Consider the following 18,698-nt stretch of genomic DNA (forward strand, 5'->3'; position numbering starts at 1 on the left):
TGTGCCTTATACCTTTTTAGCCCAGTTTAAGTATGTGCATTATATTTGCAGTAGTTTTTAGGGTCTAATGATGGTATAACTAAATTTTTTTTTTTGGGAATTTTTTTGAAAAAAAATGCCTTGCTATAGCCTTACTTTTTATTTTGGGTGATTTTTGTTATTTGTCATTTTTTGTGCCTTATAGGCTTTTTAGCCCAGTTTAAGTATGTGCATTATATTTGCAGTAGTTTTTAGGGTCTAATGATGGTCCTAACTCAATTTTTTTTTTGTGGAATTTTTTGAAAAAAAAGCCTTGCTATAGCCTTACTTTTTATTTTTGATGATTTTTGTTATTTTTTAATTTTTGTGCCTTATAGCCTTTTTAGCCCAGTTTAAGTATGTGCATTATATTTGCAGTAGTTTTTAGGGTCTAATGATGGTCCTAACTCAATTTTTTTTTTTGGGAATTTTTTTGAAAAAAATGCCTTGCTATAGCCTTACTTTTTATTTTTGATGATTTTTGTTTTTTGTCATTTTTTGTGCCTTATAGGCTTTTTAGCCCAGTTTAAGTATGTGCATTATATTTGCAGTAGTTTTTAGGGTCTAATGATGGTCCTAACTCAATTTTTTTTTTGGAATTTTTTTGAAAAAAAAGCCTTGCTATAGCCTTACTTTTTATTTTGGTTGATTTTGTTTTTTGTCATTTTTTGTGCCTTATAGCCTTTTTAGCCCAGTTTAAGTATGTGCATTATATTTGCAGTAGTTTTTAGGGTCTAATGATGGTCCTAACTCAATTTTTTTTTTGGGAATTTTTTTGAAAAAAAAGCCTTGCTATAGCCTTACTTTTTATTTTTGATGATTTTTGTTATTTGTCATTTTTTGTGCCTTATAGCCTTTTTAGCCCAGTTTAAGTATGTGCATTATATTTGCAGTAGTTTTTAGGGTCTAATGATGGTCCTAACTCAATTTTTTTTTTGGAATTTTTTTGAAAAAAAAGCCTTGCTATAGCCTTACTTTTTATTTTTGATGATTTTAGTTTTTTGTCATTTTTTGTGCCTTATAGGCTTTTTAGCCCAGTTTAAGTATGTGCATTATATTTGCAGTAGTTTTTAGGGTCTAATGATGGTCCTAACTCAATTTTTTTTTTGGGAATTTTTTTGAAAAAAAAGCCTTGCTATAGCCTTACTTTTTATTTTAGGTGATTTTTGTTTTTTGTCATTTTTTGTGCCTTATAGCCTTTTTAGCCCAGTTTAAGTATGTGCATTATATTTGCAGTAGTTTTTAGGGTCTAATGATGGTCCTAACTCAATTTTTTTTTTGGGAATTTTTTGAAAAAAAATGCCTTGCTATAGCCTTACTTTTTATTTTTGATGATTTTTGTTTTTTGTCATTTTTTGTGCCTTATAGCTTTTTAGCCCAGTTTAAGTATGTGCATTATATTTGCAGTAGTTTTTAGGGTCTAATGATGGTCCTAACTCAATTTTTTTTTTGGGAATTTTTTGAAAAAAAATGCCTTGCTATAGCCTTACTTTTTATTTTGGGTGATTTTTGTTTTTTGTCATTTTTTGTGCCTTATAGGCTTTTTAGCCCAGTTTAAGTATGTGCATTATATTTGCAGTAGTTTTTAGGGTCTAATGATGGTCCTAACTCAATTTTTTTTTTTGGAATTTTTTTGAAAAAAAAGCCTTGCTATAGCCTTACTTTTTATTTTTGATGATTTTTGTTTTTTGTCATTTTTTGTGCCTTATAGCCTTTTTAGCCCAGTTTAAGTATGTGCATTATATTTGCAGTAGTTTTTAGGGTCTAATGATGGTCCTAACTCAATTTTTTTTTTGGGAATTTTTTTGAAAAAAAATGCCTTGCTATAGCCTTACTTTTTATTTTGGGTGATTTTTGTTTTTGTCATTTTTTGTGCCTTATAGCCTTTTTAGCCCAGTTTAAGTATGTGCATTATATTTGCAGTAGTTTTTAGGGTCTAATGATGGTCCTAACTCAATTTTTTTTTTGGAATTTTTTTGAAAAAAAAGCCTTGCTATAGCCTTACTTTTTATTTTTGATGATTTTTGTTTTTTGTCATTTTTTGTGCCTTATAGCCTTTTTAGCCCAGTTTAAGTATGTGCATTATATTTGCAGTAGTTTTTAGGGTCTAATGATGGTCCTAACTCAATTTTTTTTTTTGGAATTTTTTTGAAAAAAAATGCCTTGCTATAGCCTTACTTTTTATTTTGGATGATTTTTGTTTTTTGTCATTTTTTGTGCCTTATAGCCTTTTTAGCCCAGTTTAAGTATGTGCATTATATTTGCAGTAGTTTTTAGGGTCTAATGATGGTCCTAACTCAATTTTTTTTTTTGGGAATTTTTTTGAAAAAAATGCCTTGCTATAGCCTTACTTTTTATTTTTGATGATTTTTGTTTTTTGTCATTTTTTGTGCCTTATAGCCTTTTTAGCCCAGTTTAAGTATGTGCATTATATTTGCAGTAGTTTTTAGGGTCTAATGATGGTCCTAACTCAATTTTTTTTTTGGAATTTTTTTGAAAAAAATGTCTTACTTTTTATTTTGAGTGATTTTTGTTTTTTGTCATTTTTTGTGCCTTATAGCCTTTTTAGCCCAGTTTAAGTATGTGCATTATATTTGCAGTAGTTTTTAGGGTCTAATGATGGTCCTAACTCAATTTTTTTTTTGGGAATTTTTTTGAAAAAAAATGCCTTGCTATAGCCTTACTTTTTATTTTTTGATGATTTTTGTTTTTTGTCATTTTTTGTGCCTTATAGCCTTTTTAGCCCAGTTTAAGTATGTGCATTATATTTGCAGTAGTTTTTAGGGTCTAATGATGGTCCTAACTCAATTTTTTTTTTGGAATTTTTTTGAAAAAAAAGCCTTGCTATAGCCTTACTTTTTATTTTTGATGATTTTTGTTTTTTGTCATTTTTTGTGCCTTATAGCCTTTTTAGCCCAGTTTAAGTATGTGCATTATATTTGCAGTAGTTTTTAGGGTCTAATGATGGTCCTAACTCAATTTTTTTTTTGGAATTTTTTTGAAAAAAATGCCTTGCTATAGCCTTACTTTTTATTTTGGGTGATTTTTGTTTTTTGTCATTTTTTGTGCCTTATAGCCTTTTTAGCCCAGTTTAAGTATGTGCATTATATTTGCAGTAGTTTTTAGGGTCTAATGATGGTCCTAACTCAATTTTTTTTTTTGGAATTTTTTTGAAAAAAATGCCTTGCTATAGCCTTACTTTTTATTTTGGATGATTTTTGTTTTTTGTCATTTTTTGTGCCTTATAGCCTTTTTAGCCCAGTTTAAGTATGTGCATTATATTTGCAGTAGTTTTTAGGGTCTAATGATGGTCCTAACTCAATTTTTTTTTTTGGAATTTTTTTGAAAAAAATGCCTTGCTATAGCCTTACTTTTTATTTTGGGTGATTTTTGTTTTTGTCATTTTTTGTGCCTTATAGCCTTTTTAGCCCAGTTTAAGTATGTGCATTATATTTGCAGTAGTTTTTAGGGTCTAATGATGGTCCTAACTCAATTTTTTTTTTGGGAATTTTTTTGAAAAAAATGCCTTGCTATAGCCTTACTTTTTATTTTGGGTGATTTTTGTTTTTTGTCATTTTTTGTGCCTTATAGCCTTTTTAGCCCAGTTTAAGTATGTGCATTATATTTGCAGTAGTTTTTAGGGTCTAATGATGGTCCTAACTCAATTTTTTTTTTTGGAATTTTTTTGAAAAAAATGCCTTGCTATAGCCTTACTTTTTATTTTGGTGATTTTTGTTTTTTGTCATTTTTTGTGCCTTATAGCCTTTTTAGCCCAGTTTAAGTATGTGCATTATATTTGCAGTAGTTTTTAGGGTCTAATGATGGTCCTAACTCAATTTTTTTTTTTGGAATTTTTTTGAAAAAAATGCCTTGCTATAGCCTTACTTTTTATTTTGGGTGATTTTTGTTTTTTGTCATTTTTTGTGCCTTATAGCCTTTTTAGCCCAGTTTAAGTATGTGCATTATATTTGCAGTAGTTTTTAGGGTCTAATGATGGTCCTAACTCAATTTTTTTTTTTGGAATTTTTTTGAAAAAAATGCCTTGCTATAGCCTTACTTTTTATTTTGGGTGATTTTTGTTTTTTGTCATTTTTTGTGCCTTATAGCCTTTTTAGCCCAGTTTAAGTATGTGCATTATATTTGCAGTAGTTTTTAGGGTCTAATGATGGTCCTAACTCAATTTTTTTTTTTGGAATTTTTTTGAAAAAAATGCCTTGCTATAGCCTTACTTTTTATTTTGGGTGATTTTTGTTTTTTGTCTTTTTTTGTGCCTTATAGCCTTTTTAGCCCAGTTTAAGTATGTGCATTATATTTGCAGTAGTTTTTAGGGTCTAATGATGGTCCTAACTCAATTTTTTTTTTTGGAATTTTTTTGAAAAAAATGCCTTGCTATAGCCTTACTTTTTTTTTTGGTGGTTTTTGTTTTTTGTCATTTTTTGTGCCTTATAGCCTTTTTAGCCCAGTTTAAGTATGTGCATTATATTTGCAGTAGTTTTTAGGGTCTAATGATGGTCCTAACTCAATTTTTTTTTTTGGAATTTTTTTGAAAAAAAATGCCTTGCTATAGCCTTACTTTTTATTTTGGGTGATTTTTGTTTTTTGTCATTTTTTGTGCCTTATAGCCTTTTTAGCCCAGTTTAAGTATGTGCATTATATTTGCAGTAGTTTTTAGGGTCTAATGATGGTCCTAACTCAATTTTTTTTTTTGGAATTTTTTTGAAAAAAATGCCTTGCTATAGCCTTACTTTTTATTTTGGGTGATTTTTGTTTTTTGTCATTTTTTGTGCCTTATAGCCTTTTTAGCCCAGTTTAAGTATGTGCATTATATTTGCAGTAGTTTTTAGGGTCTAATGATGGTCCTAACTCAATTTTTTTTTTTGGAATTTTTTTGAAAAAAAATGCCTTGCTATAGCCTTACTTTTTATTTTGGGTGATTTTTGTTTTTTGTCATTTTTTGTGCCTTATAGCCTTTTTAGCCCAGTTTAAGTATGTGCATTATATTTGCAGTAGTTTTTAGGGTCTAATGATGGTCCTAACTCAATTTTTTTTTTTGGAATTTTTTTGAAAAAAAATGCCTTGCTATAGCCTTACTTTTTATTTTTGATGATTTTTGTTATTTGTCATTTTTTGTGCCTTATAGCCTTTTTAGCCCAGTTTAAGTATGTGCATTATATTTGCAGTAGTTTTTAGGGTCTAATGATGGTCCTAACTCAATTTTTTTTTTTGGAATTTTTTTGAAAAAAATGCCTTGCTATAGCCTTACTTTTTATTTTGGTGATTTTTGTTTTTTGTCATTTTTTTGTGCCTTATAGCCTTTTTAGCCCAGTTTAAGTATGTGCATTATATTTGCAGTAGTTTTTAGGGTCTAATGATGGTCCTAACTCAATTTTTTTTTTTGGAATTTTTTTGAAAAAAAATGCCTTGCTATAGCCTTACTTTTTATTTTGGGTGATTTTTGTTTTTTGTCATTTTTTGTGCCTTATAGCCTTTTTAGCCCAGTTTAAGTATGTGCATTATATTTGCAGTAGTTTTTAGGGTCTAATGATGGTCCTAACTCAATTATTTTTTTTGGAATTTTTTTGAAAAAAATGCCTTGCTATAGCCTTACTTTTTATTTTGGATGATTTTTGTTTTTTGTCATTTTTTGTGCCTTATAGCCTTTTTAGCCCAGTTTAAGTATGTGCATTATATTTGCAGTAGTTTTTAGGGTCTAATGATGGTCCTAACTCAATTTTTTTTTTTGGAATTTTTTTGAAAAAAATGCCTTGCTATAGCCTTACTTTTTATTTTGGATGATTTTTGTTTTTTGTCTTTTTTTGTGCCTTATAGCCTTTTTAGCCCAGTTTAAGTATGTGCATTATATTTGCAGTAGTTTTTAGGGTCTAATGATGGTCCTAACTCAATTTTTTTTTTTGGAATTTTTTTGAAAAAAATGCCTTGCTATAGCCTTACTTTTTATTTTGGGTGATTTTTGTTTTTTGTCATTTTTTGTGCCTTATAGCCTTTTTAGCCCAGTTTAAGTATGTGCATTATATTTGCAGTAGTTTTTAGGGTCTAATGATGGTCCTAACTCAATTTTTTTTTTTGGAATTTTTTTGAAAAAAAATGCCTTGCTATAGCCTTACTTTTTATTTTGGATGATTTTTGTTTTTTGTCATTTTTTGTGCCTTATAGCCTTTTTAGCCCAGTTTAAGTATGTGCATTATATTTGCAGTAGTTTTTAGGGTCTAATGATGGTCCTAACTCAATTTTTTTTTTTGGAATTTTTTTGAAAAAAATGCCTTGCTATAGCCTTACTTTTTATTTTGGGTGATTTTTGTTTTTTGTCATTTTTTGTGCCTTATAGCCTTTTTAGCCCAGTTTAAGTATGTGCATTATATTTGCAGTAGTTTTTAGGGTCTAATGATGGTCCTAACTCAATTTTTTTTTTTGGAATTTTTTTGAAAAAAATGCCTTGCTATAGCCTTACTTTTTATTTTGGTGATTTTTGTTTTTTGTCATTTTTTGTGCCTTATAGCCTTTTTAGCCCAGTTTAAGTATGTGCATTATATTTGCAGTAGTTTTTAGGGTCTAATGATGGTCCTAACTCAATTTTTTTTTTTGGAATTTTTTTGAAAAAAATGCCTTGCTATAGCCTTACTTTTTATTTTGGTGATTTTTGTTTTTTGTCATTTTTTGTGCCTTATAGCCTTTTTAGCCCAGTTTAAGTATGTGCATTATATTTGCAGTAGTTTTTAGGGTCTAATGATGGTCCTAACTCAATTTTTTTTTTTGGAATTTTTTTGAAAAAAAATGCCTTGCTATAGCCTTACTTTTTATTTTGGGTGATTTTTGTTTTTTGTCATTTTTTGTGCCTTATAGCCTTTTTAGCCCAGTTTAAGTATGTGCATTATATTTGCAGTAGTTTTTAGGGTCTAATGATGGTCCTAACTCAATTTTTTTTTTTGGAATTTTTTTGAAAAAAATGCCTTGCTATAGCCTTACTTTTTATTTTGGGTGATTTTTGTTTTTTGTCATTTTTTGTGCCTTATAGCCTTTTTAGCCCAGTTTAAGTATGTGCATTATATTTGCAGTAGTTTTTAGGGTCTAATGATGGTCCTAACTCAATTTTTTTTTTGGAATTTTTTTGAAAAAAATGCCTTGCTATAGCCTTACTTTTTATTTTGGATGATTTTTGTTTTTTGTCATTTTTTGTGCCTTATAGCCTTTTTAGCCCAGTTTAAGTATGTGCATTATATTTGCAGTAGTTTTTAGGGTCTAATGATGGTCCTAACTCAATTTTTTTTTTTGGAATTTTTTTGAAAAAAAAGCCTTGCTATAGCCTTACTTTTTATTTTGGATGATTTTTGTTTTTTGTCATTTTTTGTGCCTTATAGCCTTTTTAGCCCAGTTTAAGTATGTGCATTATATTTGCAGTAGTTTTTAGGGTCTAATGATGGTCCTAACTCAATTTTTTTTTTGGAATTTTTTTGAAAAAAAATGCCTTGCTATAGCCTTACTTTTTATTTTTGGTGATTTTTGTTTTTTGTCATTTTTTGTGCCTTATAGCCTTTTTAGCCCAGTTTAAGTATGTGCATTATATTTGCAGTAGTTTTTAGGGTCTAATGATGGTCCTAACTCAATTTTTTTTTTTGGAATTTTTTTGAAAAAAATGCCTTGCTATAGCCTTACTTTTTATTTTGGGTGATTTTTGTTTTTTGTCATTTTTTTGTGCCTTATAGCCTTTTTAGCCCAGTTTAAGTATGTGCATTATATTTGCAGTAGTTTTTAGGGTCTAATGATGGTCCTAACTCAATTTTTTTTTTTGGAATTTTTTTGAAAAAAAATGCCTTGCTATAGCCTTACTTTTTATTTTGGGTGATTTTTGTTTTTTGTCATTTTTTGTGCCTTATAGCCTTTTTAGCCCAGTTTAAGTATGTGCATTATATTTGCAGTAGTTTTTAGGGTCTAATGATGGTCCTAACTCAATTTTTTTTTTTGGAATTTTTTTGAAAAAAAAGCCTTGCTATAGCCTTACTTTTTATTTTGGATGATTTTTGTTTTTTGTCATTTTTTGTGCCTTATAGCCTTTTTAGCCCAGTTTAAGTATGTGCATTATATTTGCAGTAGTTTTTAGGGTCTAATGATGGTCCTAACTCAATTTTTTTTTTTGGAATTTTTTTGAAAAAAATGCCTTGCTATAGCCTTACTTTTTATTTTGGGTGATTTTTGTTTTTTGTCATTTTTTGTGCCTTATAGCCTTTTTAGCCCAGTTTAAGTATGTGCATTATATTTGCAGTAGTTTTTAGGGTCTAATGATGGTCCTAACTCAATTTTTTTTTTGGAATTTTTTTGAAAAAAATGCCTTGCTATAGCCTTACTTTTTATTTTGGATGATTTTTGTTTTTTGTCATTTTTTGTGCCTTATAGCCTTTTTATCCCAGTTTAAGTATGTGCATTATATTTGCAGTAGTTTTTAGGGTCTAATGATGGTCCTAACTCAATTTTTTTTTTTGGAATTTTTTTGAAAAAAATGCCTTGCTATAGCCTTACTTTTTATTTTGGGTGATTTTTGTTTTTTGTCATTTTTTGTGCCTTATAGCCTTTTTAGCCCAGTTTAAGTATGTGCATTATATTTGCAGTAGTTTTTAGGGTCTAATGATGGTCCTAACTCAATTTTTTTTTTTGGAATTTTTTTGAAAAAAATGCCTTGCTATAGCCTTACTTTTTATTTTGGGTGATTTTTGTTTTTTGTCATTTTTTGTGCCTTATAGCCTTTTTAGCCCAGTTTAAGTATGTGCATTATATTTGCAGTAGTTTTTAGGGTCTAATGATGGTCCTAACTCAATTTTTTTTTTTGGAATTTTTTTGAAAAAAAAGCCTTGCTATAGCCTTACTTTTTATTTTGGGTGATTTTTGTTTTTTGTCATTTTTTGTGCCTTATAGCCTTTTTAGCCCAGTTTAAGTATGTGCATTATATTTGCAGTAGTTTTTAGGGTCTAATGATGGTCCTAACTCAATTTTTTTTTTTGGAATTTTTTTGAAAAAAATGCCTTGCTATAGCCTTACTTTTTATTTTGGGTGATTTTTGTTTTTTGTCATTTTTTGTGCCTTATAGCCTTTTTAGCCCAGTTTAAGTATGTGCATTATATTTGCAGTAGTTTTTAGGGTCTAATGATGGTCCTAACTCAATTTTTTTTTTTGGAATTTTTTTGAAAAAAATGCCTTGCTATAGCCTTACTTTTTATTTTGGTGATTTTTGTTTTTTGTCATTTTTTGTGCCTTATAGCCTTTTTAGCCCAGTTTAAGTATGTGCATTATATTTGCAGTAGTTTTTAGGGTCTAATGATGGTCCTAACTCAATTTTTTTTTTTGGAATTTTTTTGAAAAAAAATGCCTTGCTATAGCCTTACTTTTTATTTTGGTGATTTTTGTTTTTTGTCATTTTTTGTGCCTTATAGCCTTTTTAGCCCAGTTTAAGTATGTGCATTATATTTGCAGTAGTTTTTAGGGTCTAATGATGGTCCTAACTCAATTTTTTTTTTTGGAATTTTTTTGAAAAAAATGCCTTGCTATAGCCTTACTTTTTATTTTGGGTGATTTTTGTTTTTTGTCATTTTTTGTGCCTTATAGCCTTTTTAGCCCAGTTTAAGTATGTGCATTATATTTGCAGTAGTTTTTAGGGTCTAATGATGGTCCTAACTCAATTTTTTTTTTTGGAATTTTTTTGAAAAAAAGCCTTGCTATAGCCTTACTTTTTATTTTGGGTGATTTTTGTTTTTTGTCATTTTTTGTGCCTTATAGCCTTTTTAGCCCAGTTTAAGTATGTGCATTATATTTGCAGTAGTTTTTAGGGTCTAATGATGGTCCTAACTCAATTTTTTTTTTTGGAATTTTTTTGAAAAAAATGCCTTGCTATAGCCTTACTTTTTATTTTGGATGATTTTTGTTTTTTGTCATTTTTTGTGCCTTATAGCCTTTTTAGCCCAGTTTAAGTATGTGCATTATATTTGCAGTAGTTTTTAGGGTCTAATGATGGTCCTAACTCAATTTTTTTTTTTGGAATTTTTTTGAAAAAAATGCCTTGCTATAGCCTTACTTTTTATTTTGGATGATTTTTGTTTTTTGTCATTTTTTGTGCCTTATAGCCTTTTTAGCCCAGTTTAAGTATGTGCATTATATTTGCAGTAGTTTTTAGGGTCTAATGATGGTCCTAACTCAATTTTTTTTTTTGGAATTTTTTTGAAAAAAAATGCCTTGCTATAGCCTTACTTTTTATTTTTGATGATTTTTGTTTTTTGTCATTTTTTGTGCCTTATAGCCTTTTTAGCCCAGTTTAAGTATGTGCATTATATTTGCAGTAGTTTTTAGGGTCTAATGATGGTCCTAACTCAATTTTTTTTTTTGGAATTTTTTTGAAAAAAATGCCTTGCTATAGCCTTACTTTTTATTTTGGGTGATTTTTGTTTTTTGTCATTTTTTGTGCCTTATAGCTTTTTAGCCCAGTTTAAGTATGTGCATTATATTTGCAGTAGTTTTTAGGGTCTAATGATGGTCCTAACTCAATTTTTTTTTTTGGAATTTTTTTGAAAAAAATGCCTTGCTATAGCCTTACTTTTTATTTTGGGTGATTTTTGTTTTTTGTCATTTTTTGTGCCTTATAGCCTTTTTAGCCCAGTTTAAGTATGTGCATTATATTTGCAGTAGTTTTTAGGGTCTAATGATGGTCCTAACTCAATTTTTTTTTTTGGAATTTTTTTGAAAAAAAATGCCTTGCTATAGCCTTACTTTTTATTTTGGATGATTTTTGTTTTTTGTCATTTTTTGTGCCTTATAGCCTTTTTAGCCCAGTTTAAGTATGTGCATTATATTTGCAGTAGTTTTTAGGGTCTAATGATGGTCCTAACTCAATTTTTTTTTTTGGAATTTTTTTGAAAAAAAAGCCTTGCTATAGCCTTACTTTTTATTTTGATGATTTTTGTTTTTTGTCATTTTTTGTGCCTTATAGCCTTTTTAGCCCAGTTTAAGTATGTGCATTATATTTGCAGTAGTTTTTAGGGTCTAATGATGGTCCTAACTCAATTTTTTTTTTTGGAATTTTTTTGAAAAAAATGCCTTGCTATAGCCTTACTTTTTATTTTGGATGATTTTTGTTTTTTGTCATTTTTTGTGCCTTATAGCCTTTTTAGCCCAGTTTAAGTATGTGCATTATATTTGCAGTAGTTTTTAGGGTCTAATGATGGTCCTAACTCAATTTTTTTTTTTGGAATTTTTTTGAAAAAAAAGCCTTGCTATAGCCTTACTTTTTATTTTTGATGATTTTTGTTTTTTGTCATTTTTTGTGCCTTATAGCCTTTTTAGCCCAGTTTAAGTATGTGCATTATATTTGCAGTAGTTTTTAGGGTCTAATGATGGTCCTAACTCAATTTTTTTTTTTGGAATTTTTTTGAAAAAAATGCCTTGCTATAGCCTTACTTTTTATTTTGGATGATTTTTGTTATTTGTCATTTTTTGTGCCTTATAGCCTTTTTAGCCCAGTTTAAGTATGTGCATTATATTTGCAGTAGTTTTTAGGGTCTAATGATGGTCCTAACTCAATTTTTTTTTTTGGAATTTTTTTGAAAAAAATGCCTTGCTATAGCCTTACTTTTTATTTTGGGTGATTTTTGTTTTTTGTCATTTTTTGTGCCTTATAGCCTTTTTAGCCCAGTTTAAGTATGTGCATTATATTTGCAGTAGTTTTTAGGGTCTAATGATGGTCCTAACTCAATTTTTTTTTTTGGAATTTTTTTGAAAAAAAAAGCCTTGCTATAGCCTTACTTTTTATTTTGGATGATTTTTGTTTTTTGTCATTTTTTGTGCCTTATAGCCTTTTTAGCCCAGTTTAAGTATGTGCATTATATTTGCAGTAGTTTTTAGGGTCTAATGATGGTCCTAACTCAATTTTTTTTTTTTGGAATTTTTTTGAAAAAAAAGCCTTGCTATAGCCTTACTTTTTATTTTTGATGATTTTTGTTTTTTGTCATTTTTTGTGCCTTATAGCCTTTTTAGCCCAGTTTAAGTATGTGCATTATATTTGCAGTAGTTTTTAGGGTCTAATGATGGTCCTAACTCAATTTTTTTTTTTGGAATTTTTTTGAAAAAAATGCCTTGCTATAGCCTTACTTTTTATTTTGGGTGATTTTTGTTTTTTGTCATTTTTTGTGCCTTATAGCCTTTTTAGCCCAGTTTAAGTATGTGCATTATATTTGCAGTAGTTTTTAGGGTCTAATGATGGTCCTAACTCAATTTTTTTTTTTGGAATTTTTTTGAAAAAAAGCCTTGCTATAGCCTTACTTTTTATTTTGGGTGATTTTTGTTTTTTGTCATTTTTTGTGCCTTATAGCCTTTTTAGCCCAGTTTAAGTATGTGCATTATATTTGCAGTAGTTTTTAGGGTCTAATGATGGTCCTAACTCAATTTTTTTTTTTGGAATTTTTTTGAAAAAAATGCCTTGCTATAGCCTTACTTTTTTTTTTGGTGATTTTTGTTTTTTGTCATTTTTTGTGCCTTATAGCCTTTTTAGCCCAGTTTAAGTATGTGCATTATATTTGCAGTAGTTTTTAGGGTCTAATGATGGTCCTAACTCAATTTTTTTTTTTGGAATTTTTTTGAAAAAAAAGCCTTGCTATAGCCTTACTTTTTATTTTGGGTGATTTTTGTTTTTTGTCATTTTTTGTGCCTTATAGCCTTTTTAGCCCAGTTTAAGTATGTGCATTATATTTGCAGTAGTTTTTAGGGTCTAATGATGGTCCTAACTCAATTTTTTTTTTTGGAATTTTTTTGAAAAAAAAGCCTTGCTATAGCCTTACTTTTTATTTTGGGTGATTTTTGTTTTTTGTCATTTTTTGTGCCTTATAGGCTTTTTAGCCCAGTTTAAGTATGTGCATTATATTTGCAGTAGTTTTTAGGGTCTAATGATGGTCCTAACTCAATTTTTTTTTTTGGAATTTTTTTGAAAAAAAAGCCTTGCTATAGCCTTACTTTTTATTTTTGATGATTTTTGTTATTTGTCATTTTTTGTGCCTTATAGCCTTTTTAGCCCAGTTTAAGTATGTGCATTATATTTGCAGTAGTTTTTAGGGTCTAATGATGGTCCTAACTCAATTTTTTTTTTTGGAATTTTTTTGAAAAAAATGCCTTGCTATAGCCTTACTTTTTATTTTTGATGATTTTTGTTTTTTGTCATTTTTTGTGCCTTATAGCCTTTTTAGCCCAGTTTAAGTATGTGCATTATATTTGCAGTAGTTTTTAGGGTCTAATGATGGTCCTAACTCAATTTTTTTTTTTGGAATTTTTTTGAAAAAAAAGCCTTGCTATAGCCTTACTTTTTATTTTTGATGATTTTTGTTTTTTGTCATTTTTTGTGCCTTATAGCCTTTTTAGCCCAGTTTAAGTATGTGCATTATATTTGCAGTAGTTTTTAGGGTCTAATGATGGTCCTAACTCAATTTTTTTTTTTGGAATTTTTTTGAAAAAAAAGCCTTGCTATAGCCTTACTTTTTATTTTTGATGATTTTTGTTTTTTGTCATTTTTTGTGCCTTATAGCCTTTTTAGCCCAGTTTAAGTATGTGCATTATATTTGCAGTAGTTTTTAGGGTCTAATGATGGTCCTAACTCAATTTTTTTTTTTGGAATTTTTTTGAAAAAAAAGCCTTGCTATAGCCTTACTTTTTATTTTTGTATTTTTTTGTTTTTTGTCATTTTTTGTGCCTTATAGCCTTTTTAGCCCAGTTTAAGTATGTGCATTATATTTGCAGTAGTTTTTAGGGTCTAATGATGGTCCTAACTCAATTTTTTTTTTTGGAATTTTTTTGAAAAAAAAGCCTTGCTATAGCCTTACTTTTTATTTTTGATGATTTTTGTTTTTTGTCATTTTTTGTGCCTTATAGCCTTTTTAGCCCAGTTTAAGTATGTGCATTATATTTGCAGTAGTTTTTAGGGTCTAATGATGGTCCTAACTCAATTTTTTTTTTGGGAATTTTTTTGAAAAAAAAGCCTTGCTATAGCCTTACTTTTTATTTTTGATGATTTTTGTTATTTGTCATTTTTTGTGCCTTATAGGCTTTTTAGCCCAGTTTAAGTATGTGCATTATATTTGCAGTAGTTTTTAGGGTCTAATGATGGTCCTAACTCAATTTTTTTTTTTGGAATTTTTTTGAAAAAAAAAGCCTTGCTATAGCCTTACTTTTTATTTTTGATGATTTTTGTTTTTTGTCATTTTTTGTGCCTTATAGCCTTTTTAGCCCAGTTTAAGTATGTGCATTATATTTGCAGTAGTTTTTAGGGTCTAATGATGGCCGTATGCCTTACCATAGACTTACCTCTTTTATGAGGCGTTTGAAAATTTTTCACAAAATACTTTGTTAAATATAAATGTAAAAAAATCAATGCAAAAAGGTTTGGAATCACTGGATTAATCTAATGTGAACTAAAGTAGGGTTTGAGGGAGGAGTCTATGAATATATCAGTGTTGATTAATATTGGAAATGTAGTTTTAGACGATACTGATAAAGTATTAAACTTCTCCATTTGTGTGAGTGTCTGCGTTTATTTACCGTTACATTTCTTGAGAATCCTCATGAATCCAGTCAGACAAACAAGCTCCGCCTTAAACTCCTCCAGTACGCGGTCGATGGTGGCGTCAAACTCAGCTGGACTCCCGTACAGTTCATGGTCCACCACCTGGTTAGAGATCACACATGGTGTTCCACAGGTAGAACATGATGCTACAGCTAACAGGTAGGTGTGTGTTTACCCGTGTCTGGATGTCTGCCAGCGACGCCCTCTTCAGACCCTGAACTCCTGGTCTGTTGGAGACGACCAGTACGATCTCTGCTGAACTGGATGGACTGGAGGTCTGGTCCATCAACGCCTGTAGCTTGGTGCCTGGGATAATATAGTCAAATAATTATGAACAGCAAAACATCTGGATTTTACAAAACTAGTTATAGTTAAGGTGGCCATGAGTCCAGAGTGTAAAGAGTAAATAACAGATCCTACTCAAGTACATTATTTTTCTGTTTTGAAGAACATATTTTGAACTGATTTTTTTTATTTATCACACCTGTTTAAATCCTTCCACCTGTGAATGTGTCCGTGTTGTATTGTGACATGTTTTACAGAGGAATTAAAACAATGACATATAACATGCATTTGTTGTGTAATTGTTATACTTAACATAAATTATTATTGAAATTCCAATACAATCATGAATAAATTAAATACTTTTTCATTTAAATGTCCACCTGCACTATTATTATCATTAATATTATATTAATATTTAGTTATATTATCCTATTTAGTTTTGCACATATTAGTATTTAACTACCATTTATATTTTTTTTTCTAGTGGATTGTTATTATTTAATGTTTACATGTCAGAGAGAACACAGTCCACCAAGTCAAGTTCCTTGTGTGTATAACATACATTACATGGTCATTAAAGTTGATTGTGACATCACAAACTTATAGTGTAAGTTGTCCTGATCGTTGTATATATCTGCATTATTATTATTATTGAGTTTTTACTACTGTTAATGTGTAAACTTGTATTTAATCCTTATTTAATAAACAGTAAATAAGGATTTACATCAAGGGTGTTGATGGTTTTATGTACGTTTTTCTCTCTTTTTATTTGTAATATTTCTTGAGTGGCTGTAACACAGGTAATTTAAATAAAATACTTCTGAACAAAGTAGTTGTAGTAAACAAAGAGTCAGTGTAAATAAGTGACTTTAAAAAGTGGAGGTTGATAATAAATGAGAGGTTTACTTGTTCAGATTAAACTCTAGTATTAGCAGAGAAACATATTTCAAAGCAGTGATAAACATGATTTTTGTTAATATTTTTGAGACATATTAGTTGTGTTTATCAGTCCCACCTGTGCCAGAGATCAGAATCAGAATCAATCACTTTTATTGGCCAGTTACAGTTTAGAACAAAACAAGGAATTTGACTTGGTAGTTGCTGCAAAAAAAACACATCAACACACCGGAGCAGCCATCTGCGGCGCCCTCATGACTGGAGACGTTTCCATCAGTCAGCAGATTCTGCTTCAGATTAAGAACCAACACAGGTTCAGATCCTGTGAGAGAGAAAGAGGAAAATTAACAAATGAAAAGAAATATGAAATATGGGGTTTAATAGTGTTCATTTATTATTTTAAAAAAAGAGAAAAATACACAACATCCCTACAAAATACACAAAAATAACAGAACGACAGTAGAAACACACACTGAAATAGAATAATTTAAACTAGAATATTTACATTTCCTGAAGAAAAAGCAAGTGAATAAAAAAAAAAAAAAATCACGGTAAATTTCTGATTTGTTTTTTATAGCTTATTTGTCAAAGTCAGACAAACGGTGTAGGAGTAATTAACGGATAAAAAAACTGATAACAATGTCACTAATAACACTAATAACAAGGGTTCATTACATTTTTCAGTAGCGACGGATCTCTCAGAGCCACGGTACCGGGCCTGTAGCGGTGAGGCTTCTTTACTCCGCCGGTGGCCGGGGCGCTCTGACGGGCAGCCTTGGTGGACAGCTGCTTCCTGGAAGCTTTACCTCCGGTGGACTAACGGGAGGTCTGCTTGGTTCTGGACATTGTTCAGCGTTTCTTCTACTCAGACAGAGAAATGGAGGAATTGCAGCAGCGCGTGGCAGTGGCGCGTGGCTGTGACGTAGTGGTTGCGACGTAGTGGCTGCGACGTCGTGGCTGTGACGTATTTGCTGCGACGTAGTGGCTGTGACGTATTTGCTGCGACGCGCAAATACACCTGGCTGCTGATTGGCCCTTAGTGGACAGAAGTCTAACTGAGCCGGAAACACAATCAGCACGAGTACACTTAATGCCGAAAAAAACACAACAAAAATAAAACAAATAAATCTATGTTAAGATCAGAAGAATACATTAATTTACCAAGTTGAAAAACAACACAAAACAAAATGCGTTTTAGAAAATAAAATGTTTTTTTTAACTTTTATTTTATTATTAAATCAATATATCAGAGTGTAATGTTGTGAATAAAGCCACAGACTCAGACAGAAGCCACAGTGTGTGCAGTTCTCCTCCAGGTCAATGGGGGCGCTGTGCTAAAGTTAAAGCTAAGCTAAAATTCACATCATTTTAAAGCGTTAAAGTGTGTTTTAGTATTTTTTGAAGATAAATATTCAATTTACCTCACAACTCAGGACCAACAATAGTTTCTAGTTCCAGTGAAGCTCCACAAGTCTCCATAAAGACACAAATAAACACTTTAAACCCCGAAGATTAGCAAACATAGAGCGGTGTTTGTTAGCTTTCACACAGCCCAGTAATCACTACCGGGTCAGAGGTCACCACTGTTAGCACGGCTGGACTTTAATTATAAGTTAATTATTCTTTGATTTTCCTTAAATGTGCTCCATTTACTTGTTTTTTTGCTTTTGAAGAAGTTGTAAGTTGAGTTTATTTTCATTATCAAGTTGTTTTTTTTAATGTTCAATAAAAGTTAAACAATTATCCACAACAGCAGTAATACCTACACACATTTTATACATTTATATATGAATATTTATTTGTCCTTATAATTCTACATCAACCTGGACTAGAGAAGAAAATGTGGCCTTAGATAATTATTTATATTATACATAATGTAGGGCAGATATAAACACAACCAGGGCCTAGCGTTAGCATGTACCTAGCATTAGCAATAACTGCAATATTTTAATGTTAGCAATTTGGTTGGAAAAAAGTAGAAATGAGGTGGAGGAGTTAGCTTTAAGGTTGAATGGTTTTAATCAAAAGTTGAAAAGGTTGAAATGTATAATGTTCTGTATACAACAGAACCAGAATCACCATAGTAACACCACCAAACAAAAATAAATCAGTATATTTCTCATTAAATTCTCAAAATCCCTTCCATTTTTTTCTTCTTAAGTTTCATTATGAAATAAATACTTTTTAAGTTTCTGAAAAACAAAAAAGCCTCTTATTTTGTATTCACAATTATTTCCTGTGACAATAATGGACCAACATTAGATGGAAAAATGGGCTCAAAAATATTCTTAGTTTCTTAAAAAAAAAAAAAAAATCTGCAACAATGAATAAAATATTTACATATTCAAATAAAGGATGTCAGTCACACAAACAACAATTTTGTACATTTTCACACACATCTAGTTGTAAACATGTTTATTGTCAGTGAAATAAGATGTAATTCCACAACCAGAGGTCTCACATGCGACATCAAACACACCATGTGATGTCTATCATTTATTTGATTGGTTTAACATGATTGATCATCTATTGAAAAAGGAAGAGGAACATACAGATATACAGTAGAAATAATCTAAGCCTAAATACATGTTGTGGCAGCACAGAACATTTCACATTCCATTATGGGACCAAGGCCATACGACACGTGAGTCTTTATCATACATATATAGAGATTTTTTTTTTTTTCCACTTTTTACATTTCACTGGAGGCTCACATGGCATAGTTCATAGTGGAAATCAGCAGTTATCATATTATACGGCTTAGCAAAAATATGGGTTTTTTTTCTTCTTTCGCTTAGTCACCATTTGGAGTTGCATGCACGATCAACGAGTATCACAAGTAGTTTTTCACGCATCTCTTTTAGCAAACCAAAGGATATTAGTCCACTTTCCAAAG

The 18,698-nt window shown here is 30.0% G+C and overlaps 2 protein-coding genes across 2 annotated transcripts in view; one reads left to right on the forward strand and one right to left on the reverse strand.

Moving 5' to 3' along the window:
- mrps9 (mitochondrial ribosomal protein S9) overlaps positions 1 to 18,698 on the forward strand; it is a 465,929-nt gene that overhangs the window by 13,849 nt on the left and 433,382 nt on the right. The gene's annotated exons all lie outside the window — the stretch shown is intronic.
- On the reverse strand, positions 14,588 to 16,746 carry LOC114478971 (trifunctional purine biosynthetic protein adenosine-3-like). Its single transcript, XM_028472353.1, has 4 exons — positions 16,478 to 16,746; positions 16,032 to 16,124; positions 14,796 to 14,926; positions 14,588 to 14,722 (listed from the first exon to the last, which is right to left on the reverse strand). The coding sequence occupies exons 3-4, from the start codon at positions 14,904 to 14,906 to the stop codon at positions 14,588 to 14,590; spliced, it is 246 nt and encodes an 81-aa protein (XP_028328154.1). The 5' UTR covers positions 14,907 to 14,926; positions 16,032 to 16,124; positions 16,478 to 16,746.

Source organism: Gouania willdenowi, chromosome 2, assembly GCF_900634775.1.
Source record: "Gouania willdenowi chromosome 2, fGouWil2.1, whole genome shotgun sequence".
Lineage (NCBI taxonomy): Eukaryota > Metazoa > Chordata > Actinopteri > Blenniiformes > Gobiesocidae > Gouania > Gouania willdenowi.

Excerpts from the sequence above, each read along its gene's own strand:
- LOC114478971 (XM_028472353.1), bottom strand. The coding sequence starts at position 14,906 with ATGGACCAGACCTCCAGTCCATCCAGTTCAGCAGAGATCGTACTGGTC. Across the intron at positions 14,723-14,795 it reads TGGCAGACATCCAGACACGG|GTGGTGGACCATGAACTGTA; the intron begins GTAAACACACAC and ends ATCTCTAACCAG.